Raw genomic sequence first — 25,022 nt, forward strand, 5'->3', positions numbered from 1 at the left:
TCTTTGTTCTATTCAAATGAACTAGTAAACCAAAACCTCCATAGATTGGAAGATTTGGAAGATCTCCTGCTATAGAGCTTCAACCCTATTCACTAGAATTGTGAATGCTGTCTGCACCCCAGGCCTCCTCACCTCACCGGTGCCTGGCTGAATGAATCTCCTGAAAAGATGTTCCACTAGTTTTTTTTAGTGAAGTCTGAATGTTATTATAAGAGCAATTATGGAATGGGATGTTCAAAAGGATGCACATAGCAATTTTATAGTCAGGTGTCCACAAACTTTTGGCAGTTGTGTTGTATTAGAGTATTGCAATTTTTATTATCCATTTTCTGTAACGGAGCAGTTGTAGAAAGCTTTTCGCTGCATGCCATATTGTGTATGGTTATGGGTGTGTATGGTTTAATGGATCTGGTGGACCATTAAAACTAGTGGAACATCTTCCCAGAAGAGTGGAATGAAACATTCAGACCTAATTCACATGTAAAACTGTAACTGCTTAAAAGCTTAAATAAAGCACCAACTTAATAGACTTGTTCCAATTACATACTTTTTGTTCAATAAAGCGAGTTACAAATAAAACCATTACTTACTAAATTGACTATAAATTGGCCAATAATGTGAAATTAGAGGGGGTTTCGGAAAAACGCCTGCTGTGTTAATTGGATAATCAGGAATGTGATTCCCTCGATAATGCACAAAAATCGATGAGAACAGATCCAGTATGATTTTTTAAAAACAGTGCTAAAATGCAGTCTCACCACAGGGGAGCGTCCGTATCCGGCGGCGGCGGCAGCGGCGGCGGCGGCTACAGCGACCGAGCCGTTCATCTGTGGCGAGACGAGGTGGAGACCGGCGCCGTACGCTGCGGCTGCTCCAGCAAGCTCGCCATTTACCCCAGGAGGGGGCAGACCGAACGCACCAGGGGGATACACACCCTGTACCGCCAGTGGGTTCCTCACACCCAGGGCTACGGGAGACAGAGCAGTCCAGAAATGTATTAGAATGCATTAGAAAGAAGGACGCCGGAGACACGACCACGGACATTTAGAGTAGGTAAAAATCGACATTTCAAAATAAGGAGCTTATTTCAGCTGTACACGAGGTGGTATCAAAAAGTTTTGAGGCTAGTTTTCTAACAGGCCAACAGATGGCAGCACGAGGCTGCATGCACAGTCACAGCGAGCACCGACCTTCATAAGTGTGGCACGTCTGTTATTCTGACCACGTGCGCACCCTGTCACCGAGCTCCTCCCATTATGTGAAACAACACAATCTCACTTCTGCACCCACCCTACTCGCCAGATTTGGCTCCTGCGGACTTTGCCCTCTTCCCGAGAATGCAGACGCGGACGCAGCTCAAGCACCACCGTTTTGACAACCACGTGGAGATCCGGCGCAAATCTCAGAAGGTGCTCGACACGCTTCAAAAAGAAGACTTCAAGGACACCAGAAGGGGCAGGAAGACTGGGGGAGCTCTATTACTGTGCAAGGGGGCGATTTTGAAGGTGATTGTGTCTAAACGTAGATAAAAGTAGTTTCTTGTAAACAGCACGAGTCTCAAAACTTTTTGATACCTCGTATTTGCTTCACATGCCGATACAAAACAGGTGTTGATGCAGTTGCAGGGGCGGATCTTCCAGGGTGGCAACTGCCCCAAAGAAAAAGCATTGCCAACCCAGGACTGGTATCCCAATGTATAAAATATAAATGTAACCAGTTTCCTCAACTGAATTTACAGCAGCAGTGCTTCGATGTGATCACAAAAAAAGACAACATATACAAATAAATAATAACAATAAAATCTCATCTTTGTATTCAAGTAAACTTCCGAACAAACGACTCTTCTGAACTGCTTCGTATACCTGCAAGTATATTACATATTATAGTTACATTTTGATGAGATCTTAGTGTGTATTAATGACTAACAGCTTATTAACAGCTTGTATTTAAGTCCTAAGTATCATATATAATGTGTATTGTTTGTCCTAATTTGTAAATGAAACTTGGCATAGACTTTAACTCACTACAGGTTTGCATAGAACTCAAGAAACCGAACCTAAATTTACCTTCCTGTCTCATTTAATTTGTCTTTACAATCCAGATATCAGGTTCAGGTAAAGTCAATCACAAATTCACAAAAAATTATTGTTCTAGATCTGCCCCTGTGCAGTTGACTGGCCATAAGCCTGGAAGAAACCATCAAAATTACACTGAAGATCACTATTGCCCTCTGCTGGCCTGCTCATCCACTGCTCCACTAATGAAGACATCTCTCAGACGCATGCGTTTCTCCGCTTAACCCACTTTGCTGCACCGGTTTGGGACTTACCCAGAGGGTCCACACCTGCTTTGCCTGGGACGGGGCGGAACTGGGGTGGGCCGCTGGGGCCAGGGGTAGAGGAATCTTGAGACATAGGAGTGCCTGGTTTCAGTCCTGGGGTACTAGATTTCTCCCGCTAAGAAGATTGCCGGAGAATTATAAGCAGGAATGGGATTGCAAGTGCGTGTATGCTAATAGAGAGAGAGAGTGTGTGTGTGTGTGTGTGTGTGTGTGTGCGTGTGTGTGTGTGTGCGCGCACGTACTGGAGGAGGCTCTTTGCTCCGGGAGGGCGAGGCGCCGCTGGAGGAGGAGGTCAGGGAGGTAGGGCTAGCCTGAGGCAGAGCCTCCTTCCTGGAGGGGGGCAACTTGTCCAGACCATTTTCTCTGGAGGAATATGAGTGCACGCTGTGTGGAGATGAAGGGTCCTACATACACAAATACACACAAACAATCACACACTTCTTTCTACAACCCTCTCACCTCCTGGAGCATGCAGTGAAAACAAATCAATCATCTCACCTCATCCACTACCAGGTTGTCATCACTCTTGTCAGCGTCGCTTCCCTGTAGGGTGGGAGGGGGTGGGATGCAGGGGATGTATTAGACCAGGATTTACACAACAAACATCTCATTCACATTTTAATAACTTCAGATTGCTTATCGCAAGACGTGCGTGGAACATTCAACAACAAAACCGTTCACGTGAAGAGACTCTCACTCACGTAATCGGTGAACTCCTTCTCATCCGATTTCCTTTTCTTTCCGTTCATGAGGTAGTCTGACGGCCGGCCTTTGTCTCCATTCGATAAGGAGCTCTGAAAAATAGAAGGGGGGGGAACGATGAGGCAAAAATCCAATCAGCTCCATAAGTTCTGGACTTGAGAGCTATAAAACAGTTTAATGCATGGCTGCCTGCTGTATAAGATTCCAGCATGTAAGAGAGAGAGGGGGAGGTCTTCTACTGGACAGTATAGGAAGATCCATGAGCCATATTTTGTTGTTTGCATTACTGGGTTAATAGAACCACAAATCAGTGTTAAATTCAGTTCGCCTGAGAACCAACATGAAAGGAATTAAATGTAGAACCCAGCCAACTTTGGGCTGTTACCAACTGGTAGCTCAGTGCTTAAGATGCTGGACTTCTGATCAGAAGGTCGTAACTTTAAATCCCAGCAGCTCTTTACTGCCATTGTTGAGCCCTGAACAATGCCCTAAAATCATGGGGTATTATATTTATTAATATATTCATATGTATATCTTATTTTGCACATTTTCCTGATTCTGTACTGTTTCTTTTATCTTTCTAATACAGTTCAGTACTATTTTATATGAAGTGTTGTATCCAGTATCCATTTTTAAATGGATGATTAATCGCTTATCTGCAAGTACGATCCAACTTAGCTACCGTCATCAATAAAATCCGTTATCCACCAAGTCTTCGTTTTGAAGCGTCTCAAGCACCTTCTGGGATTTGTGCTGGATCTCCGCAATGGTGTCAAAACAGCAACCTTTGAGCTGGAAGAGGGTGTGGAAGTGAGATTGTGGATTGTTCTCCGACAATCATCGTGCGCAAGTTGCCGAATGGTTCTGACATTTTCGCGGGGTTGAGCTCGCTGAAGGTCTTCCTGATCTCTCATCATCTAGCAGTGACTTTCTTTCGCTCTTGAAGCCACTTAAAACAACTCGAACGACTCATTGCAGCATGTCAAATGTCTCTGTTGCAGAATTGCCCGGTTTCATGCGGTTTAGTCATAACGCACGGGGACCGAATCGCACCAGTTACACGTTAGTCTCGCCACTTTTTGATAGCAAACCTTTTACACCTTCTTTGACAGGGGGGAAAAATAGATTCCAGCAACTGTACTGAATTCTCCAGTGTCAAAGCAGTAAGATAAGTCTATGGTGAGATCTTATATGAGTAAAAGAAGGATAAAGTAACGAAAGATAATTAGGACTAGTGGAAGAAACTTTAAAGAAGAAGCAAGTGTAGGAACAGGAAGAAACAATGTAAATGATTGTAATACAGAGAAGAAAATAAAGTGATACTCACTGGTCCTGCCTCTCGGTCTGGAGTCACAGTAGATTCACGTCCCCGCAGCCAATCGAAACAGACACACAGTTACAATCTATGCATATATCTAACGTACATTGAGGACATCAGTCCGATTCGGCTAAAACAGAATGTGAGGCAGATAACGGAGCTCCGGTTATGGCTCTTACCCCTGTGGTGCTCGGCAGCAGCTACCGCTGCGGCTACAGCCTCCAGATGTGCTCTTTCATCCTTAGCAGCCAGCTGTGCCCCAAGGGCCCCTGAGAGAGCCAGCAGGCCCGAGCTGCCACCGAGAGCCAGCCCTGGGTGGGGCAGCCCTGAATGGTGAGGAGCCATGTTCAGAGACTGAGCAGCATGTTGGGAAAAGTGTTGAGCCTGTAGCTGTTGCTGGAGATACAGACACAGAGGGAGAGATCAAGAGAGCGAAGAATAAAACTGTGTTTCGAAGGAGCGTGTCTATGGTGAGAAGACACCGTGCAGGGGCAAGTTTGCGACTACATATACATCCCTATGTGTACACACACACACACACACACACACACACACACACACACACACCCTGTTCCCCCGAGCGTGTATGAGAAAACGTCGAAACGAAAGAGAATGTCTTCACTTCATTATGGATTGCATGCTTTAACCATGAGTTTAGTGCGACATGTTTCCTGGACTAGAAGTCCCACTTTTTATATTTTTTTATATATATTTATCTCCAAACAAAACCTGCATCCATGAGAAGTGCTGCTTCACAAAGCTCCTTCTACCAAAAGCTTGTAATTCACACCAGGCATGCCTCACTAGCATCATGTAGGGCAGCATGGAGTTTCAGCTCCACAGGTTCCTCCCAAATGCTGAACAAGCACATGTTGGTACTGATGGACAGATGATCAGAAACCCATGTTACCCCTGTAGAGATTTTTTAATATAGTGAGATTTTCAGTTCTAGCTATGGCTCCTGCTGCACTATATAATGTTCATATTGCATTTTTAAAATCCATATCAATAGTTTTTCCGGCTTCCTGTCCACTGTCATGACGAGAGCAGCCTCTAGAGGCAAATCACTGACACTACGTGCTATCGATTGACATCTCGTTCCTACACACGTGGCATGCTGCGAGCGGGAAACACCTTGAGTCCAAGAAGTCACGCCGATTTACATACGCAGCAACCAGAGCCATTTTGAGAAAAACTAAGCTTTGTTGCATTTACAGTCATTGCATTTTGGCAGACGCCCCCTATCCAGAGCGACTTACATTGATCTTATTCATACAACCGAGCAGCTGTAGAGTTAAGAGCCTTGCAGCTGTAGAGTCAAGGGCCCTTGAATGGCAGCTTTGTGGAGTTGGGATTTGAACTCATGACTTTCAAAAGTCTAATGCATGAACCACTAAGCTTCCACCTCCCATTGCAAATCATTGCAAGATAAAAGAGACAAGGGTCCCTGCAAACATTTTACAATTATGGCATTTAGCAGACACCATTACCCAGAGTGACTTTATGCAACTGAGCAGCTATGGGCTTACGGGCCTTGTTTAGGGGCCCGGGAGTGGCAGCTTGGTGTGTCAGATTTGTTGGAGGTGGTATGGCTGGGAATGGAATTCGCAACCTTCGGATCCGAAGTCTTATTTCTTTACCACTAAGCTACCACTCCCACTAAGCAACCCTGCGCAAGTTTGGACCCAAGGGTTCAAATCCCAGCCACACCAAACTGTCAGTCCCGGGCCCCTGAGCAAGGTCCTTAAACCCACAGTTGCTCAGTTGTTTGAATTACAAACAAATTGCTCTGGACAAGCGCTTCTACCAAATTTCGTGAATGTTTTTAATGATCTAGTGGTCATTCCTGATTGGTTTACCCTGGGTTGCTTAGGAAAGGTGGTAGCTAAGTGGTTAAGGCTTTAGACTTTGGTGTGGATCGGATTTGAACCCACATCCTTTGGATCCAAAGTCTAAAGCCATAACAACTAAGCTACTATTTAAACTATTTGAGTCACAGCAATGGTTAAATCTGGAAACTATGGAATTCACAGGTCTTCTGGTGGATAATATACACTCGAGTGAGACTTGTAGTGCAGAAAACATGACTTCCATTCACACAACATGGAAAAACGATTTGTGTTCTATAGTTATTACCGTAAATGTACATGTTTCGGCCATATTACTCGTTTCATAATGTCTGAAATGGACCAGGAAACTTAACTAACTCAGGGCTACTGGTGCACTTTAGACATCCCATGCGGGGCAACGGACCATCAGAGGATCACATGAAGACCATAAATACACTAACCCACTAGACTCCCGCTGCTCTCACACCACAATCCATAATCTAAATCAAGCAACACAGGGGGTGGGGGGGGATTATGCAAAAAATAAAAAGGTGATGAGAAGATGGAAGTACACACTGTGGGAGGCAGAGGGGGGAGTCCACGTACCCCTATCGATGCATTCAACTCCCCCATAGTCACCTGTTTGGCGCGTTCCATGGCCTGGACCACCTGCTGCTGGTGCTGTGGATGCAACACGGGAAGCGATCAGTCGTACAAAACTTCAGCACACGCCAAATAACTACGTTTATTCAAGAACACGAGACTGTTCACGTATAATGTGTCTGAGAATAGGCGGCAAGTTCACATGAAAACACACTGGAAAAAAGTACTTTGTTGGGGTGTGTTTGGGTGCAGGTTCACGGCACGTAGCCACAAATCACGGGTTTTGTGAGTGTCTTGGAGTTCATAGTTCCCCACATTTTGAGGTGTGACTGACTAGTACACATGAACAATGATGGAACTGTAATAAATGGACATTGGGGACATGGGGATCAAGTACCTCATATGGTTTCGCAGAAAAACAATCAAGATCTTTCCCTCAACCCATGGAATAAATATTTTCATGGAGTTGTCTTTATACACAGGGGCATGATCAGGTGTGTCTCTCCTAGTTTAAGATTAAGGGAGATTTTTCCCCATATCATCGATATCACTTACAATAACTAATCGTATTGAAATCTTACAGAAATTTCGCATATCTGATTTCAATCTTTAATTGGAACTGTAACGAATGGACATTCGGTGATGAGGTTCCCTCGTGAGTCTGGTCCCTCTCATGAACTCTCAGGAGGTTTTTCTTCACCACAGTCGGCACGGGTTCTCTCATTAGGGATAAACTTAGAATTATAACAAACAAACTTACAAGCACTAAACGTATACAGCGGTACCTGAGAATAACGAATTTAACATTCATATAACATTCGTATACTGATATGAATTTCCCCATAAGGAATAATGTAAGGTGGGATAATTCCGAACGACCCCAAATATTAATATAAAAACTTAACCAATATGCACTAATATTGTTTAGTATTAAATTATGGTGCCCTAACATCTAAAAGAGGAAAACATTTACTTTAATTTGCTTCGCTTCACCACTTTCAATTATTTTTTTTTTACACTCACGGTGTTTGCGATACGGTTCAGTGATGAATAAAGACAGCGCTAAGACAGTGCTCTCGCTATGTACTGAAGACGCTAACAGGGTTAAACGGCGTAGGAGGCGGTACTGAGGAACCCCTTTTAATTGTAGCCCACGAGATTCGGATGATTCGTATTTCTGAATTTTTATGCGCAAACATGAGGAAAATCTTTACGAATTTCGACTCGTATTCCGAATTATATGTATTCGGTTGCATTCGTATTCAGAGGTACTGCTGTACATGCTTTTATAACTGCATTATCTGTGTAAAGCTGCTTTGAGACAATGTTGTTAAAAACGCTACACAAAAAAAAGAATTGTACTAAACCGAATTCCACATTTCGATGACATTTGCTCTTATAAAAACCTCCAATCCACTGGGAAGAGGTTCCTCTGGGTTTTAAAGGGTGTTTTGTGGAGATTTTGTGGAGATTCATTCAGCCACAAACGGAAAGTCAAGACTATTTAAGACCTGTTTAAGACCATTAACATTTAATTTCAGACATATCTCACATCTAAAGACACACAAATACGCTGTTAGCAACTGACCTTAACCAAACAAACTTTTTTTTTCTGCCAAGTATCGCTAAACTTAGACTTCCCCATAACTGAAAGATAAAATTTACGTCTGTGGTACAATCCGAGAAAGATTCAAACCATTAATAGAAAGCTGACTGGCGGTTGCATGTTGGTCTCATTTGTAGTCATAATACAGTGAAATATTTCTGGAATAGCGAAAGAAAGAAAGAAGACCACCACAAAACTAACAAACGGAAAACATTCTAAAGTGCTGCAGGAGCATTGCAATGAGAACTAGAAGTTACATGGACACTGCAAAATTAAGACCTGTTTAAAAAATGATGTAAGACCTAAAACAGCGAATTTAAGAATTTTGAAGGTCTGAAATTAAAATTTTTTAATTTTAGTTGTTTTTTGTTGACCTTGTGGAAACCCTGGTGGAGGCCTGGGGTGCAGTCAGCATCTACATTCTTCCTTTTCTATAGGGCTGAGATCTGAGGTGTCTAAAAGGAGATCTTCCACACATTTTAAACCCATAGAAAGCATTTCTTTAAGGTGCTGGCGCTTGGTCAGGTTTGGGTCTCGAAGTACAAGTGAATGAGAAAACGTTTGTTTGGGCAAATGGCTGGAAAAAAAAACAGGTGTCAAAAAAAAACCCTTGTTTGTGTCTGTTTAACCAAAAAAAAACTAAAACACACAAAGATGCTATTTTTTTCTTGTGTCCATCAGTTCTCACTGGCAAAATGTGTGGATACGAGAGTGCCCTGAAGAAATCGTCCAATCAGAGAAGAGATGGGCAGCATGTATTGTTAGGAACAGTAATATAGCAGCAAGACTGCAAAAGTGTGTGTGTGTGTGTGTGTGTGTGTGTCTTACCTCCTGTGAGAGAAATGGTATGAGCTGCGCACAGATCACATTCAACCTCTTAGCAATCTCCGTCTGGATAGAGAGAGAGAAAAATAATGATGATTGTGTGAGAGAGAGAGAGAGAGAAAGCGAAATGTAATGAATGTGATCGCGTGAAGGAGAAGAAGGAATGAAGAAACGAGTGTGAGACAGAGTGTTGGAGTGTTAATGCACGAGAAAGACGGTGTGTGTGCGCCTCTTCCTCTGTGTACACACACACCTAGTAAATATTTCAGCTCTGCACATCTGGTTAAGGATAATTGCTGCACAGTGAGCAGAAGAGGAGTGTAAAATATTCATGCCCAGCATCTGCTGTCCCTCTTCCAGCACAGAGTCGCCTCGGTCTGGAAATGCGTGTCTGGAAGTGCCAGTGCCTTGTTCCCATGACAACAAGTTAGTTATGCTAATTACACCATGAAATATGACCGTGCGTGGGATTATTATTGTTGACGAGCTTCCATGTCACAATGCCATGACATACTGTCAATCATCATTACGCTGACGTTAACCCCGACACCCCATCGTAGGAGATTTTCTATATATATATATATATATATATATATATATATATATATATATATATATATATATATATATATATATATACACATACACACACACACACACACACACATATACACACACACACACACACACACACACACACACACAAGAGGGCAGATAGTTCGATGCATTTATGCGTCACATCCACTTTTACAGCATAGTGAATTCTTTTTTGGCATATTCAGCATTTTAGGAAGCGAGGTTCAGGGCAAAGGGTCAGCCATGATACAGCTGGAGCACAGAGTGTTAAGGGCCTCGCTCAAGGGCCCCAAGAGTGGCAGCACAGATGTGTGTATTGCTAATAAATTGGACAGGAGGCCATGAGGTCTTGACATTTCTCAGAGGGAGTGATGCGACAGTGCCAGGTGAAAATCTGCTGATCGAACAAGCAGAAAATTGTATTACAGAAAAAAAAAAAATTGGGATTCGCCATAAGAAAGGCGCAACAGTGACAACGGACAACAGTCCACTCCATAACTTCCGCTCTTCTAGGAAGATGTTCCTCTACGATTAGAAAAGTCTTAATTAAGCTTTAATGCTGATGAAGTGAGAAGGATTATAGCAAGAGATCTTCCACAACTTTCAACCTGTGGAAAGCATCTCTTCATGAATCAGGCTTTGTGCATTATCCTGGAACAGGTGTGGGATTGCTACCGCATAGCAAAGCCGTCCAGTACAATCGTGTGCCTTTAACTTTCTTGAAACAGTTTGGGGAAAGAATCGCATAAGGAAAATCTGGTGTCCCAATACTTTTGTCTGTAGGGTAGATATTAAAACCAATATCTCAGACAATAAAGAGCTTGATAAATCAATAAAGAGCTTCTTCTGACTAATGACTTCTCTTTGCTCACACCCCTAATTTTGCTGTATGTCTGAATCCTTTGTGATGTGTGGAGTCCCTGGAAGACTTGACGCCAGAGGGTAAAATGGGTTATAAAAGTCAGAGGTAAAACAATAACGTCTGCGATGTTTGTATTCGTGAAACTGCGCCATCTGACTAGAAAACGGTTTCTCCAGAGCAGCACCATCTCCATGGACCACACACACACACTTTACTACTGCCAGAGCAGACATGCTGGAGACCCATTGCACGATCTTCGTTTTTTTTATCAGCAGACTAAACAAGTGTCTCTACTTGTTCTTCTCTGTCCTTCTTTCCATCCATCCTTCATTACCCTGCTTCCCGTTTCCCACAGGACAATCACTGCTTGTTAGAAAATGGCAACAATAGGGAGAGAGAGGGGAAAAAACAACAACAAAAAAAGAGAGGAAGGGGCTGAATGTCAGAAACATGGAGGAGGAGAGAAAATGAAAAAGGGATAGAGAGAGCGAGAGAGAGAGAGAGAGAGAGAGAGAGAGAGATTAGAAGGTTTTGATGGTTTTATTAGCAGAGGGATTTCTTGATGCACTTGGGCGAGCAAAGCGAATGAGCAGGGGAGTGATGAGAGGATGAGAAAAAAATGAAAGAGAGAGAGGGGGAGAGAGGCGAGAGAGAGAGAGAGCGAGAGAGAGAGAGAGAGAGAGAGAGAGAGAGAGAGAGAGAGAAAGACTGGAAGAGCAGTGACCTGAATCAAAGTGAAAATCGGCAGGGGGACAATAATAAGAGTCCAGGAAGGTCAGAAAATGCAGATACACAGCCTCTATCTCACTCACACACACACACACACACACACACACACACACACACACACACACACACACACACACGTGTTGAGGAAGAAAAAAAAAGCAGTACATACAATCTCAAAAAGAATTTCTTTGGAAAACTACAGAAATGACTAACAAGTCTAAATTTGGAGTTGGAGCTCAGTTGGACTGCTGATCAGAAGGTCATGAGTTCAAATCCCAGCACCACTGAGCCGCCACTGCTGATCCTCTTGAACAAGGTCCTAAACATCAACTGCTCAAGTTGTATAAATGAGAAAAAAAAGCGTCCACCAAATACCCTAAATGTAAATTGTAAATCACCTCAATCTCCGTCCTACCTGCGATTGACCCACACACACGCACACACACACTCCATACCCCATGTTATGGTCCTACCTAAACGTTCTGAAATGTTTGGCCAACTGATAACCATCATCATCTCCTAGCAGCATTTAATGTAAATCATCAGGACTCCAACTGCAACAAATCCCAATCTGCTAATGCTTTTTGCTCATTTCTTGCTAAGAACGTCTCATCTCTTCCAACACATGAGTTCTGGATCAAGGACCTCAAACATCATATACAGCTAGATATAATACACTATATAGATAAAGTTTGTAGACACCTAACCATAAGATTGGTATGAGCTTCTTACACATTGATTCTCCATTGTTTTGGAAAGATCAAACTAGATTTTGTGGAGATTCATTCAGCCACAAGGGTGTTAGTAAACTGATGTAGGTGAGGTGAGGAGGCCAATCTGAGTTCACATTCATCGTGTTCGATGGGGTTTAGATCCCCAGACCTCCTCAACTCTGCTATCAGTACTTTACTTTGCTAACACTCTTGTGGCTGGATGAATCTCCACAAAATCTAGTGAAACATCTTCCCAGAAGAGTGGCGCTCATTATAACCGTGAATGAGAAATAAATAAAAACATCTTCTGGTCAGGTGTCCACAAACTTTATCCATATAGCGTTTTTTTCTCCACCTGTACATGATCTCTTGATCCAGTTTCCATATGTTGGAGAAGAGCAGCTTTACCATTTATATAAAATATATTGAACAAAAAGCACTAACTTTCGAATTGTGCACCAAATACTGCAAGTAGATGATGATGTTATCAATTGTCCAAACATTTCAGAAATCTATAGCAGGAGATCTTACACACTGGATATGAGGCATAGTCATGCTGGAACAGGTTTAAGTCTCCTAGTTTAAGTGAAGAAAAAGTTTCATTCTACCGCATCCAATGGTTCTATACAATTGTGTGCCTCCAACGTTGTGGTAGCAGATTGAAACCACATCTGGCTGGAAAAGTCAGGTGTCCCAATACTTTTGTCAAATTGATGTATGATAGTCTATAAAAGGAACAGATTGGTGATTTTTTCACCATTTGGCAACCAGGCTTTATCTTTGTGGAGAATACATTTGCTAAAAACTGGACTGAATGTGCCGGATATATCCAGCGTAAAAAAGAAAGAGTTTTCCTTGTTATTCAGGGAATCGGGTCAGTGTGAGGGCTTTAGAAAATAAATTTGTGTGTTCACAAGTCCATGCCATGTCTCACTGTGGAGCAGGAGTCCTCCTGGTCATGTTCTCTGTGTTGGAGGAATGGTCTACACCAGGGGTCTTCAACATTTTTTCAGGTCGAGAACCCCATTAGGCGATAGAGACATGGTGCAGGGACCCTCTGATATAAAATGTGTCAAACATTGGTTTCTATTGATATCAGTGCCGATCATATTACACTAGTTACATTATGCTAAGAAAATTACAACCATGTTGTACGTACATCATCGTCTGCATATTTTTATATATTTTCAAATATTAAAAAAAAAAACAACCAAAATATATTTTGCAGTTAAAAATCACAGTTTAATAAAGTTGTTCATAGTTGTCTTATTTTAATAGATTTGCATTTTTAACATGTGACTTTTGACGATCAGGTGAACTATTATACATGCACATGAACTTCCTTAATTTTAATAGAATTTGAATGTAATACTTATATTTGTAAAATGTTTATATTTCATCTTTGATGTTAGCCATTTTTATTTTTTTTAAACAAAGAATTATTTGTGATTCGACATTAATTAGCAAACCCCCTGCAGTACCGCCACGTACCACCGGTTGAAGACCTGCGATCTACACTCCTCCCTTTCAATCACACGGACACCTATTGTGGGTGTGTTTCTGAGCTTGTATGTATTTTGGTGTTTACCCTGGAAGAGTGGGTAGCTGTGTGTGATCCGAGAGAGGCTGTGGGGTGGAGGGGCAATTCTCAGTTGACTAAATTGGCATGTATTTTATCGTTAAAAAAAGAAAACACATAATACAGACTTCCTGGAAATTACTATGAAAGTTTCGGACTCACCTGCTTGTGCATCTCAATGTTCAGACCGTAGGACATTTCATAGTACTGGAAAGAAGAACAAAAAGAAAAAAAAAAAAAAAAACACAGATTATTTTATCTTCATAGAGGTAATATCTGACCAGACAGGACACATGATTGACAGGTAGTTAGACACGCCCCTTTATACTGATTGGCTTCTCGAGTTTTCAACTCTGAGCAGATATTTTATTGACAGCTAAAAGAATAGAAGGATGACAGACCCAAACAGTTGTGTGTGTACCGGTGTGTGTGTGGGCACCAGACATGTGCAGAATTAACAGCTGCTAGGTCAGGTAGTCTCTGTCTCTTTTTCATACACACACACACACACACACACACACACACACACACACACACACACACACACACACACACACACACACACACACAGAGCAGGCGTGGGCCAGGAGAGAAGTGTGTTTTGTGTAAGACGGTTTTGTGAAAGATGGAAAAAATGAGCTCAGGCAATAAAAGCAGCAGCGTGACAGCTGTCTATCATACGCCCCGGCCTCGCCAAAATCCCACACTGTTGCTAGGCAACAGCACGTCTCCAAAAACTAGCAGCCAAAAAACAAAAAAAAGAGCGAAAGTGTGAGAAAGAGTGAGAGAAATGAAAGAAATGCTGGAGTTTGCACACAGATCTCTGTTGGACTGGATTTACATGAACCTTGTGTTTATTCTCAAGAAATCTGATGCAAAATGTTGAGATGTATATAGCTTGTGTGTGTGTGTGTGTGTGTGTGTGTGCGCGCACGCATCACATTTGTACATAGATTGTGTGCCTTTTTCTGGGTACTGGTGTGTATTACATTTGTATGTGGCTTTTTTGTGTGTGTGTGTGTGTGTGTGTGTGTGTGTGTGTCTCTCTCTTTCTGGGCATTAGTGTGTATTACATTTGTATGTGGATTGTGTGTGTGTGTGTGTGTGTGTACACGTGTATCTGTTCATTAGTGTGCATTTGTAAGTGGATTGATTGTGTGTTTTTATAAGACAGTTGTGTGCATCTTTGTTGTGTATCATACACACTGTAATGCCAGATCATTAGCTACACATGCACACAAGCTCATAAATGCAGCAATCATGTGGCAGAACAACGTGAGCTTCAGTTAAAGTTCACCTCAAGGGTTTGAGTATTTCAGAAATGCTTGCTCGCACGCACACACACACACACTAGAGTTTAAACTAAATGACGTGCGAGAGAAAAAAAAAAACACAAAACAAAGATCAGCCTGTGAGCAGAGGATCTGCAGGTGGAAACACCTTGTTAAGAGATATCGGAGCAGAAAAGCATCTCAGAAGACCACATCAGGTTCCATTTAATCAGCGAAAAACAGAATCTGAGGCCATCTTTTGCGTACACTCACTAACCGTGATAAGGTTCTGCACGTGTGTTGGCATGTGTTTGTCTTTATACACGTATGAGTTCTTGTACATCATGTTTTTTATCTGCGTGTGTGTCTTACCATCACATAGTGTCTCTGAATTTCCGTTTTCTCCGTTGCCAGCTTCTCACACTCGAGCTTCAGGCTGTAGAGGAACACAAGGTCAGGAGTTAGTTCCATTTACATTTTCACATGCTACAGGTACACACACACACACACACACACACACACACACACACACACACACAATCTCGCTTCTGTCACAAGTAAACAAGTGACTCATTATATATATAAACAGATGCACTGTATGATCAAAAGTATTGGGACACAACTTCAACTGCAAACAGTTACCACAGATTTGGCGCCACACAATTGTACAGGACGTCTTTCCATAAAATCTTTCCTTCAAGGAGACCCAAACCACATCCAGCATGACGATGCCCCCTAAATCCAGCTCGATGGAGATCTGCTTTACATTGGTTTGAGTGGAAGATCTCTCCTTACCTCACTTACTTCACATCCTTGTGGCAGAAGGAGAACAACTCTCCACAAACATCTTCCCCGAAGAATGGAGCTTATCATAAGAGCAAATGGTGACTAAATGTGGAATAGGAAGTCCAAAAAGAAGCACATATGGTCAGGAGTCCACAAACTTTTGTCCATATAATGTGTGTACACACGTACTTGCTTTTGCACAGATTTTACAGCCTCGGGGCTCGGTGAAGGGCACCTCATACACCAGACCAGGCCATGCATATGCCTGTGTGTGTGTGTGTGTGTGTGTGTGTGTGTGTGTGTGTGTGTAAGGTGCCCTTCATCAACAAGCCCCAAGGCTATGGAAAAAAAAATTCCGAAAAAACAAGCAAAGTCATTCTGTCAGTGCGTGTGACGAGCTAGACGACCCGAAAACCTCAGCGCGCAGCAATATCTACACCAGGTGACATCTCATCAATGTCCTCTAAACCACATGGCATCTCACACACACACACACACACACACACACACACACACACACACACACACACACACACACAGAGAGCAGTATTTCAGCAGCTTGCCAACTCGAACACGTAGCAGCAGATTTATGTGCGCCGAGCGCAAGGGCCTGGGAAAATTAGAATATGATTAATACTGCGACATTAGCACGCTGCAACAGGTAATAACGGCACATCCGCTCCCCTTCTGCAGGCGCACCGCCGCCGATAATTGACTCATTTATCACCACCGGTGAGGAGGGGGAGGAGGACAGAGGGAGGGAGGGATGGAGAAGAAGAGAAGAGAGGAGGAGGGGGGGATTAAATTCATTCCCCTGATAGATTTTATTACTGTGGAATTGCCTCGCTGCAGAAGTCACAGCCGTCGCAGGATTTCCGAGAACTGACAAATCTATCGGTGCGCATTTAGACACACACACACACACACACACACACACACACACACACACACACACACACACACACAGAGCACCCGAGCTGTTCCATGTGCAGACTAAGAGACTTCAAGAAATTCACAAAAACATCTCCAGGATGCTACGATTTGGAGATACAGCACAGGCAGGATCGATATAGGAATAAAATGTTTATACAACTTTTAAAGAATAATAAAAAGACACAGCTCAATTCCTATTATACAGCTCACACACACACACACAAGGCTACTAATAATGTAATTTTAATAATCTACAACGCTGTATTTTTTTATATTTCAGTATAAAATGTACAGACAAAAGTATTGGGACACCTGACTTTTTCAGCCACATGTGCTTCTTCCCCTTAAAGTTGCAGCCACAATAATGCAGGATGTCTCTGGATGCGACTCGAACTAGAAATCCCCAAGCCCGCTCCATGAAGAGCTGCTTTACATGCGTTGGAAGATGTAGAAGCATCTCCTGATAGAGAGCTCTGACCTCAACCCTATTAAAGATGACGCATGTGAACGCTGACTGCACCCCAGACTCCCTCACCTCGTCTACATCAACTTTAACACCCCTGTGGCTAAATATAAGCACGAATCTACACAAAGGCTAGAAAAACATCTTCCCAGAAGAGTGGAGTTTATTAAAAGAGCAAAACGGAGACTCAATATGGAATAAGATGCTCAAAAAGAAGCACATACCCATCTTATGATCAGGTGTCCACATACTTTTGGCTGTGTAGTGCATTAGCATATTGTAAATGGGTTTTATTTATTTAATTATTTATTTATTTTTAATAAAACTGATATGTAGGATAAGATGACTAGGTCCCTTCAAAAATATTGGACCCTGAATAAACAAACGATGATCGAGGCAAGTATCTTGAACGTATCTTGTAACTTCTTGATCTTTTGTACCAAAAAAAAAAAAAAAAATGTACAAAATATAAAATTCATGGATCTAAAAAAAATTTATAAAAAATAAAAAAAAATCGCTCGTCCACGCCAAAACGTCTGAAAACACGCACGTCGCGTCAACACCTTAAAACGTGTCAACGTTTTCAAAAGCCTCCTTTTGGCAGACGCCCTTATCCAGAGCAACTTACGTTTCTCTCATTCATACAACTGAACAGCTATGGGGTTAAGGGCCTTGCTCAGGGGCCCCAGGAGTGGCAGCTTGATCCAGTGCCTTCACCACCAAGCTTCCATTTTCGGGTGATGATCTTATTATCTGATCATAATTACAGCCAGGTGTGTCAGTCTTATAGAAAACATGGACCAATCAGAATTTAAATGTAGCAATAATTCTGAATTATTGTTCCATGCAGTCTGGGTTTTTGGATCCCATCACAAATAATTTTGTTGAAAAAAACTATTCATGCCAAAAACGCATCACAGTTATGGTGATCCACATCCTGTTTAATGGACTATAATCACCCCAACGCCACAGTTCCGCAGGTCACCGAGTTCATGGACAAATGAAGCTAAAGCATGCTGCAGGATGCGCTGGACTCGGCGCTGGTGACTGAAAATGGGGGAAAAAGGTCAAATGTACTATAGAGGAACAGCAGCAGCACAGCAAGATGATAATCTGAGACCAGATGGACAAACAGAGACTGATGAGCATTGGCACTGTGAGTCATAATGAGCCCTGGGGGGGAAAACACACACACACACACACACACACACACACACACACACACACACACACACACACACACACACACACACACACACACACACACAGAAAGAAAGAAAAACAATCCTGCATTCTTGCACGACTCGACCGCGTCACGTTATGCTGCTGCATTTGTCACTGCTGGTTTGAGGGGAGAAGAAGAAAAAAGTGCACTTTAACGTCCATGATTATGTGACTAGCAAAGCATGAAAAAGGGGAGGAGAATGAGAGAGGGGTGTAGAGCAAGACACACAAACACACACACACACACACACACACACACACACACACACACACACACACACACACACACACGGCATTTCAAAGAGGAATGATTGCATAAAATAATTAGCCTGGAGGCTCAGCTGAGAGAGTGCAGACAAGAGAGGGTGGGAGAGAGAGAGAGGGAGAGAGAGAGAGAGAGAGAGAGAGAGAGAAACAGCATTTCCAATCTCTCCCTCGCACTGACAGCAGATAAGCTGATCGCTGGAACAAATCTGTGAGCTGCCAGCACCACGACAGCTCTGTCAGCAGAGCACAGTTATCCAAAACACACACACACACACACACACACACACACACACACACACACACACACACACACACAGTAAAAAGAAAGGGTGGGTGGGTAGGGGGGGGGGGGATCATTAACGCCACCTGAAATAAACCATTTAAGGAAACTATGGAGCGACGCCAAATCGTCATTCTACCAAACACAAGCGTCGAATAGTCAGGCGTCTCTTTAGGACTTCATAATTAAACTTCCGATACTGAATCATTCTTCACGTTTACTTTGCACACACTTTCGACTGTTCACACCTGCAGCCTTTTGGGATTTTTGGACCGCTCTGTCCAGGTCTTGGGAGCCATGGAGCTGGTCCAGCACACTTTTGTGGGCAGCCCCTTTCAGTGTCCTGCAGCCATATAGAGGGCAACACCCCTTTATGATCCTGGAGCTATACAGCTATTCCAGCATCCAGGAGCTATAAAATTGACCCATCCCCTTCAGCATTCTGAAAATACACACCTAGCGACCACCATTCATTCATCTTCAAGGATCTCTACATCTGGCCATAATCAACATTACTGCTCATTGCATCAACAAAGTAGTACATAAATAGCAAGTCAATCAAAGCAGTATGGCTAGCTCCACCCCCTTTCATGTTTCCAGATTTACATAACAGACCCCTCCCCCTCAGCTAGATTACAGCATTTTGAGATGAGAAAGGTGACCATGTGAGCGTGATGTTGGACAGTAAAGTCGTACTTCTCAAGAAGGAGTAAACAAATAAAAAAAACATCACATCTAAACATGAACATTATCCAAGGTTTATTCACTTACGATGATATCAGTGATTTTTCAGCGAATATAAACCGGCTTTTTAAAAATAAATTTTAAAAAACGCTCTCGTTTTTCTGCCTGAAGCAATCAGCCTGTGAGATCACTGCTACTTCTACACAATGCAGGTGATGAAAGCTACAGCAGGTCTGCGAGCTGGTGATTACAGGAGGGTTGAAAACGCTTTAACTACCACTTAAACCAGAAGCCTGGTCCTTAAAGCATGCAGAATTCACGCAAAAAAAACAAAACCTTTCAACAAAGTGTGTGTGTGTTTTTTTCCTTTATCTAATCACCATTTTCCCTCCAGCACTTTTCAAAACAAAGTCACACCCATGTGCAGGAGGAAATTCCCACATCGGATCACACGTCATTGCTGAGATCTTAAACGGCCTGCATTTTCTCTTTCCGCTACCTGGTCCCATCCCCCCTCCCACACACACACACACACACACACACACACACACACACACACACACACACACACACACACACACACACACACACACGAGGGGATGAAAAAAAAAAGACTACAGTTCGTAAAAGCACAATTTCATCACGCCATTTACACACAATTACGTGTGACAGGAAAATAACTCGGTATAAAGCAGTGTGAGCGATCAGACTAATCAGACGCTTGACTGCTGTTCCCGCGTTCTTCTTGCCACGCTGTGACCCTGCACACAACCACCGACAGCCTCATTAGACTTTACACCCTCTCAGGACCATATTCCACCCTCCCTTCTCCCTCACACACACACACACACACACACACACACACACACACACACACAAGCAGATGAAACTGAATGCCTGCAATGTTCTGAAATACCCCCCCACACACACACACACACACACACACACACACACACACACACACACACACACACACACAGCTCCACCCATACTTGTTCTGAAGGCAACATCAACCCAAAACAAGTCTGACAACAATCCAGTATACACAAAAGGGACACAAGTATTCAGACACCTGACTTTTTTTTTTAACAGTTATATGTGGTTGGTTCTCCAAACTGTTCTCTCAAAGCTGGAGGCACTCCCTTTGAACGCACAATCGTGTTCAGTAGACTTGAGATCAGAGCTGGAAGATATTTCCACTCCAACCCATACCTTCACGGAGCTGTGTTTGTGCACAGGAGCATGGTTTAATGCTGGAACAGGTTTGATTCTCTGCGCTCAAGTGACGGCAAAATGTATACAACATCTCAACGTCTTAGCAAGAAATTTTCATTCAGAGGAAAGAGAGTTCACTTTTTACTTAAACCAGGAGACCCGAACCTGCTCCAGCATGACCATGCTCCTGCGCACAAAGCCAGCTCCTTGAAGGTATGGGTTGGAGTGGAAGATCTTCAGTTATAGAGCTCTGATCTCAACTCTACTGAACAAGATTATGCGTCCAAAAGGTGCGCCTCCAACTTTGAGAGAAGATTTTGGAGAAGAACCACATAGAACACTAATGTCAGAAGATGTGAAAGACCTCCTGCTCTAAAGCTCCAACCCTATTAAACATTATGCATGTGAACGCTGACTGCACCCCAGGCCTCCTCACCTTCTCATCCTACATCACTACCTGACTTTATTAACACCCTTTCTTCTGAATGAATCTCAAATCTCCACAAAATCCACAGGAACATCTTCCCAGAAGATTGGAGCTTATTGTATTGAGTGAATGTGGCTTGAATGTGGAATGAGATTCTAAAAAGAAAAACACAACACAATCTTATGCTCAAGAGTCCACAAGCTTTGTTCCATTTACTCTATAGAGGATATAGTGGATCATGTGCGCACACAACACACACACACACAACCCTGACTCAGCACTCTCCAACAGATTAAAGAACATTTCCACAAAACCACCACTAACATGTTTAAAACACACACACACTCACGCCCGCCCGCCCGCCCGCCCACACACACACACACACACACACACACTCTCTCCCTGGGGAGTGACTGGGCCACACAGACCTGCTCCATGTGCTGCACAAACCTCAACCACAAACCGAAGACTGATGAACATCACATGAACTGTACCAGAGCCAATGGGAGCACGTGGCCTCGTGGGAAGTCGTGTTTGCGTGTCGAGTCTGGAGTCTTGCGCAAGCCAGAAACGCAACATACTGGAATGATTTGAACGCTTGTGTGTTTATGTGTGTTTGTGTGTGTGTATATGTGCAAGGGAAAGAGAAAGATGGCGCAAATGAGGATCATTAGAATAATGAGAGCCTCCTGTCTGCAGCCCGTCCCTCCCTTCTGATTAAAAGCCTTCATACCAGCTCATGCGACAGCACTCAACCCTGCTTCCATTCAGATCTGGAGTTTACCTTACACCTGTGTGGCTCACAGGAAGCAGGTTTCCCCCTGGAATATTCACAGGAACGAATGAGTTCTGTCATCAGTCAGAAGTTCCTGGTTTGATCTTCGACTGCACAATAGGAATCATGGACATTATATAAAAAGAAACACACACATTGAGGACTATGATCCATCACAAACCTGGGACTGGTATCTAATCCTGCCATGCATGTACAACACGTTCTTTTACGCCAATCATCAAACAAGAACCTCTACAAGGATTCTGAACCTGACCATCCTGCTACATCAAGTGTTCCTATAACAATGGTTTACTCAGAATTAGGCCATGTCCAAACTAATACATTTCCATTTGAATATAGCTTCTTGAAAACACTTTCCAAAGTGGATCCATTTGAAAAACTAAAATGAATAACCAAAATTCCACCCGATCTGGGAGAAGCTTGAGATCTTTCCTAAATCAACCTGTCTGGTTCCCTTTCCTGTGCTCTTAAACGGAAATGGAATGGAAATGGAAATGTAGTTTCCTTCCCTCACTTTCACCTCTCATCATAACCAAACCAGACTTCTCAGGGATGGGATCGAGCCAAAAACCCCGGGTTAGAAGTTCAGCCCAATGGTTTGCGAAATACATTCTAATATAACGAAGATCTTGTGTTGGAGCACGACACGGGGCGCTCAGTTACCGCGTAAATGCTCAGATATAGATCTCGAACAATTACGCAGCTCTGATATTACGGTACTTAAAGAGGGATTTGTGACCATCTGGTTCCTGAAAATGTTCCTGCAGTGAGAAAACAATCCGGTTCTGTTGTGCGCTGTGTGCCATGTGAGTAAAGGTCGACTGATACTGATAGTTTTTCCGGGTTGTGTTCTACATTTACGAGAGCGGCCTCTAGAGGCAAATCACTGGTACTGTTAATTTATTTCGGATTTTTTTAATAAAAGTTCAGTACTTTTTTTTTAATAGTGTGTTAAAAAAAAAAGTTTTGGTTGATTAATCGGTTATCGGCAGGTTCAATCGAACCTAGCTATCGGTATAATCCACTATTGGTCAACCTCTACTTGTGAGGGTGACATAAAACAAGCAACCAACCAAACACCACACACACCTGTTCTTGTTTCAGCTGTAAATCATCTCTTTCTCTGTCCTGTCCTCTAATCCAGCAATCAACCTCAAACAACACAGCTAAAATGAAAGTCTGAGCCTTGCTATGTATAGCTAAGCTCTGTCTGTGCCTGTGTGTGTGTGTGTGTGTGTGTGTGGGTGGTGGTAGGGCATGTTTTACCTAGAACACGATGAACACCCTGGGGGGCATTGATTACAAGACGGTTAGAGAAAGCTGGCACCAGAGCAGAAACAGAACGAAAAGTCAAAAGCAGGCCGACGGTAATCTGCTCTCTGACCTAAAGGGGGATTTTTGGGAACTCTGCCACGATGGCTTGCACGCAACCTTTTGAAGAAGCCTAGCAGAGAAACAGTGCAGGAGATTCTCTGCAAGAATGTTTTTTTGGATCTAGGCGGTTCATCAATACACCCACAGAACAGTTCACACAAAAAATGTTCTTGCACAGGAGTAGATTTCAGAAGGTTTTTCTACAGGTGATAATATAATGGGATAAAGTAGGAGTTCACTGGTTAAGGCTAAAACTATCGCTGAGAAAGTACATGCATCTTTTGCACTTCATAATCAATCTCTTTTTTTTTGGGTGTCTTGATAACCCATGAAGATTTAATTCGGAAGGTCATGAGTTCCAATCCCAGCACCACCAAGCTAATATTTGATGGTATTTAAGTTTGACAAATTGTGACGTCTAGACGACTGGGTCAGAGCATTTTTCCAGTCTGTAGTGGTCAGTATCTACCAAAAGTGGTCTGAGGAAGGAACAGGATCATGGGTGGCCATAAGCAGTCAAAATGCTGAAGTAGTTAATGGACAATGTTCACTTGCCTAAATATTTTCCACCCACTTACAGGTGCCATGATGAGGAGATAATCAATGTTTATCACTTTACCAGTCAGTGATCATAATGTTGTGCCTGATCGGGGTAAATTATTAAATATTTAGAGAAGCTGTGAATGATATCAATATCAATACAGTGATGTTAGAAATAACCATCATTATTTCTATTAAACCAATTACAATAAATGTATTTACATTTCTACATTCAATTATTTAAAATTTTTAAATAAAAATAAGAAGAATGATCAGAGCATACAATATATTGGAAAAGTATAAAGGGAAGTGGTAGCTCAGTGAACACTACGGATAAGGATTTAATAAAAATTCCCTGCATGGTGCAAAAGATTGTGTGAGAATGTTTTTTTTTATCCAAGTGGGTCAAGAAGTAACCCCGAAAAAACCAGATAGAGATCAATTTAGCTAGAAAAAATGCATATTCTTGCACAGGAGAAGATCTCAGATGGTCAATGTGAAAATTAGAGAAGGAGGTGGGAGCGCAGTTGTTAAAATGCTGCAGGACATGGGTTCAAATCCCAGCACCTCCAAGCTGCCACTGCTGGTTCCTTGAGCAAAGATCTAAACCTTCAATTTCTCAGCTGTAGATTACAGATAATTTACGAATAAAATTATACATGCGACTGAACTGATCATGTTCTTGATAATGTCTCATTAAACAAGCACAAATCATCTATCCATCCATCCATCCATCCCTCCCTCCCAAATGGGGTCTAACAAATGTAAACTATTCATTTAATTTCTTTTTATTATTTGTTTAATTGTATTCAATCGATTTAATTAAATTTAATTAATATGTTAAAGTTTATTGTATAATCTGATTTATTCAATTTTTATAAAGTATTATTTTATATTATTAACTAAGCAGGCATTTTATTGAAATTTCCTTTAAAATGTAAACTGTTTTTATATATATATATATATATATATATATATATATATATATATATATATATATATATATATATATATATATATATATATAAAACACACACATGATAAAGATATGTAACTGTTCTACTTATTTCAAATGTCTA

The 25,022-nt window shown here is 42.3% G+C and overlaps 1 protein-coding gene across 3 annotated transcripts in view; it reads right to left on the reverse strand.

Annotated features, from left to right (window-relative positions):
* tle2a (TLE family member 2, transcriptional corepressor a) overlaps positions 1 to 25,022 on the reverse strand; it is a 43,665-nt gene that overhangs the window by 4,021 nt on the left and 14,622 nt on the right. The window contains exons 3-13 of one of the 3 annotated variants that reach the window (XM_046857483.1): positions 15,327 to 15,390; positions 13,846 to 13,890; positions 9,228 to 9,290; positions 6,797 to 6,871; positions 4,541 to 4,757; positions 4,371 to 4,387; positions 3,043 to 3,135; positions 2,840 to 2,884; positions 2,584 to 2,745; positions 2,330 to 2,456; positions 759 to 967 (exon numbers count right to left, since the gene is read on the reverse strand). In XM_046857483.1, the coding sequence (XP_046713439.1) occupies positions 759 to 967; positions 2,330 to 2,456; positions 2,584 to 2,745; positions 2,840 to 2,884; positions 3,043 to 3,135; positions 4,371 to 4,387; positions 4,541 to 4,757; positions 6,797 to 6,871; positions 9,228 to 9,290; positions 13,846 to 13,890; positions 15,327 to 15,390 (1,117 nt within the window). Of the gene's footprint in view, positions 1 to 758; positions 968 to 2,329; positions 2,457 to 2,583; positions 2,746 to 2,839; positions 2,885 to 3,042; positions 3,136 to 4,370; positions 4,388 to 4,540; positions 4,758 to 6,766; positions 6,872 to 9,227; positions 9,291 to 13,845; positions 13,891 to 15,326; positions 15,391 to 25,022 lie in introns of all 3 variants that reach the window. The other 2 variants (XM_046857485.1, XM_046857482.1) reach the window with 2 other exon arrangements.

This window comes from Silurus meridionalis, chromosome 9 (genome assembly GCF_014805685.1).
Source record: "Silurus meridionalis isolate SWU-2019-XX chromosome 9, ASM1480568v1, whole genome shotgun sequence".
Lineage (NCBI taxonomy): Eukaryota > Metazoa > Chordata > Actinopteri > Siluriformes > Siluridae > Silurus > Silurus meridionalis.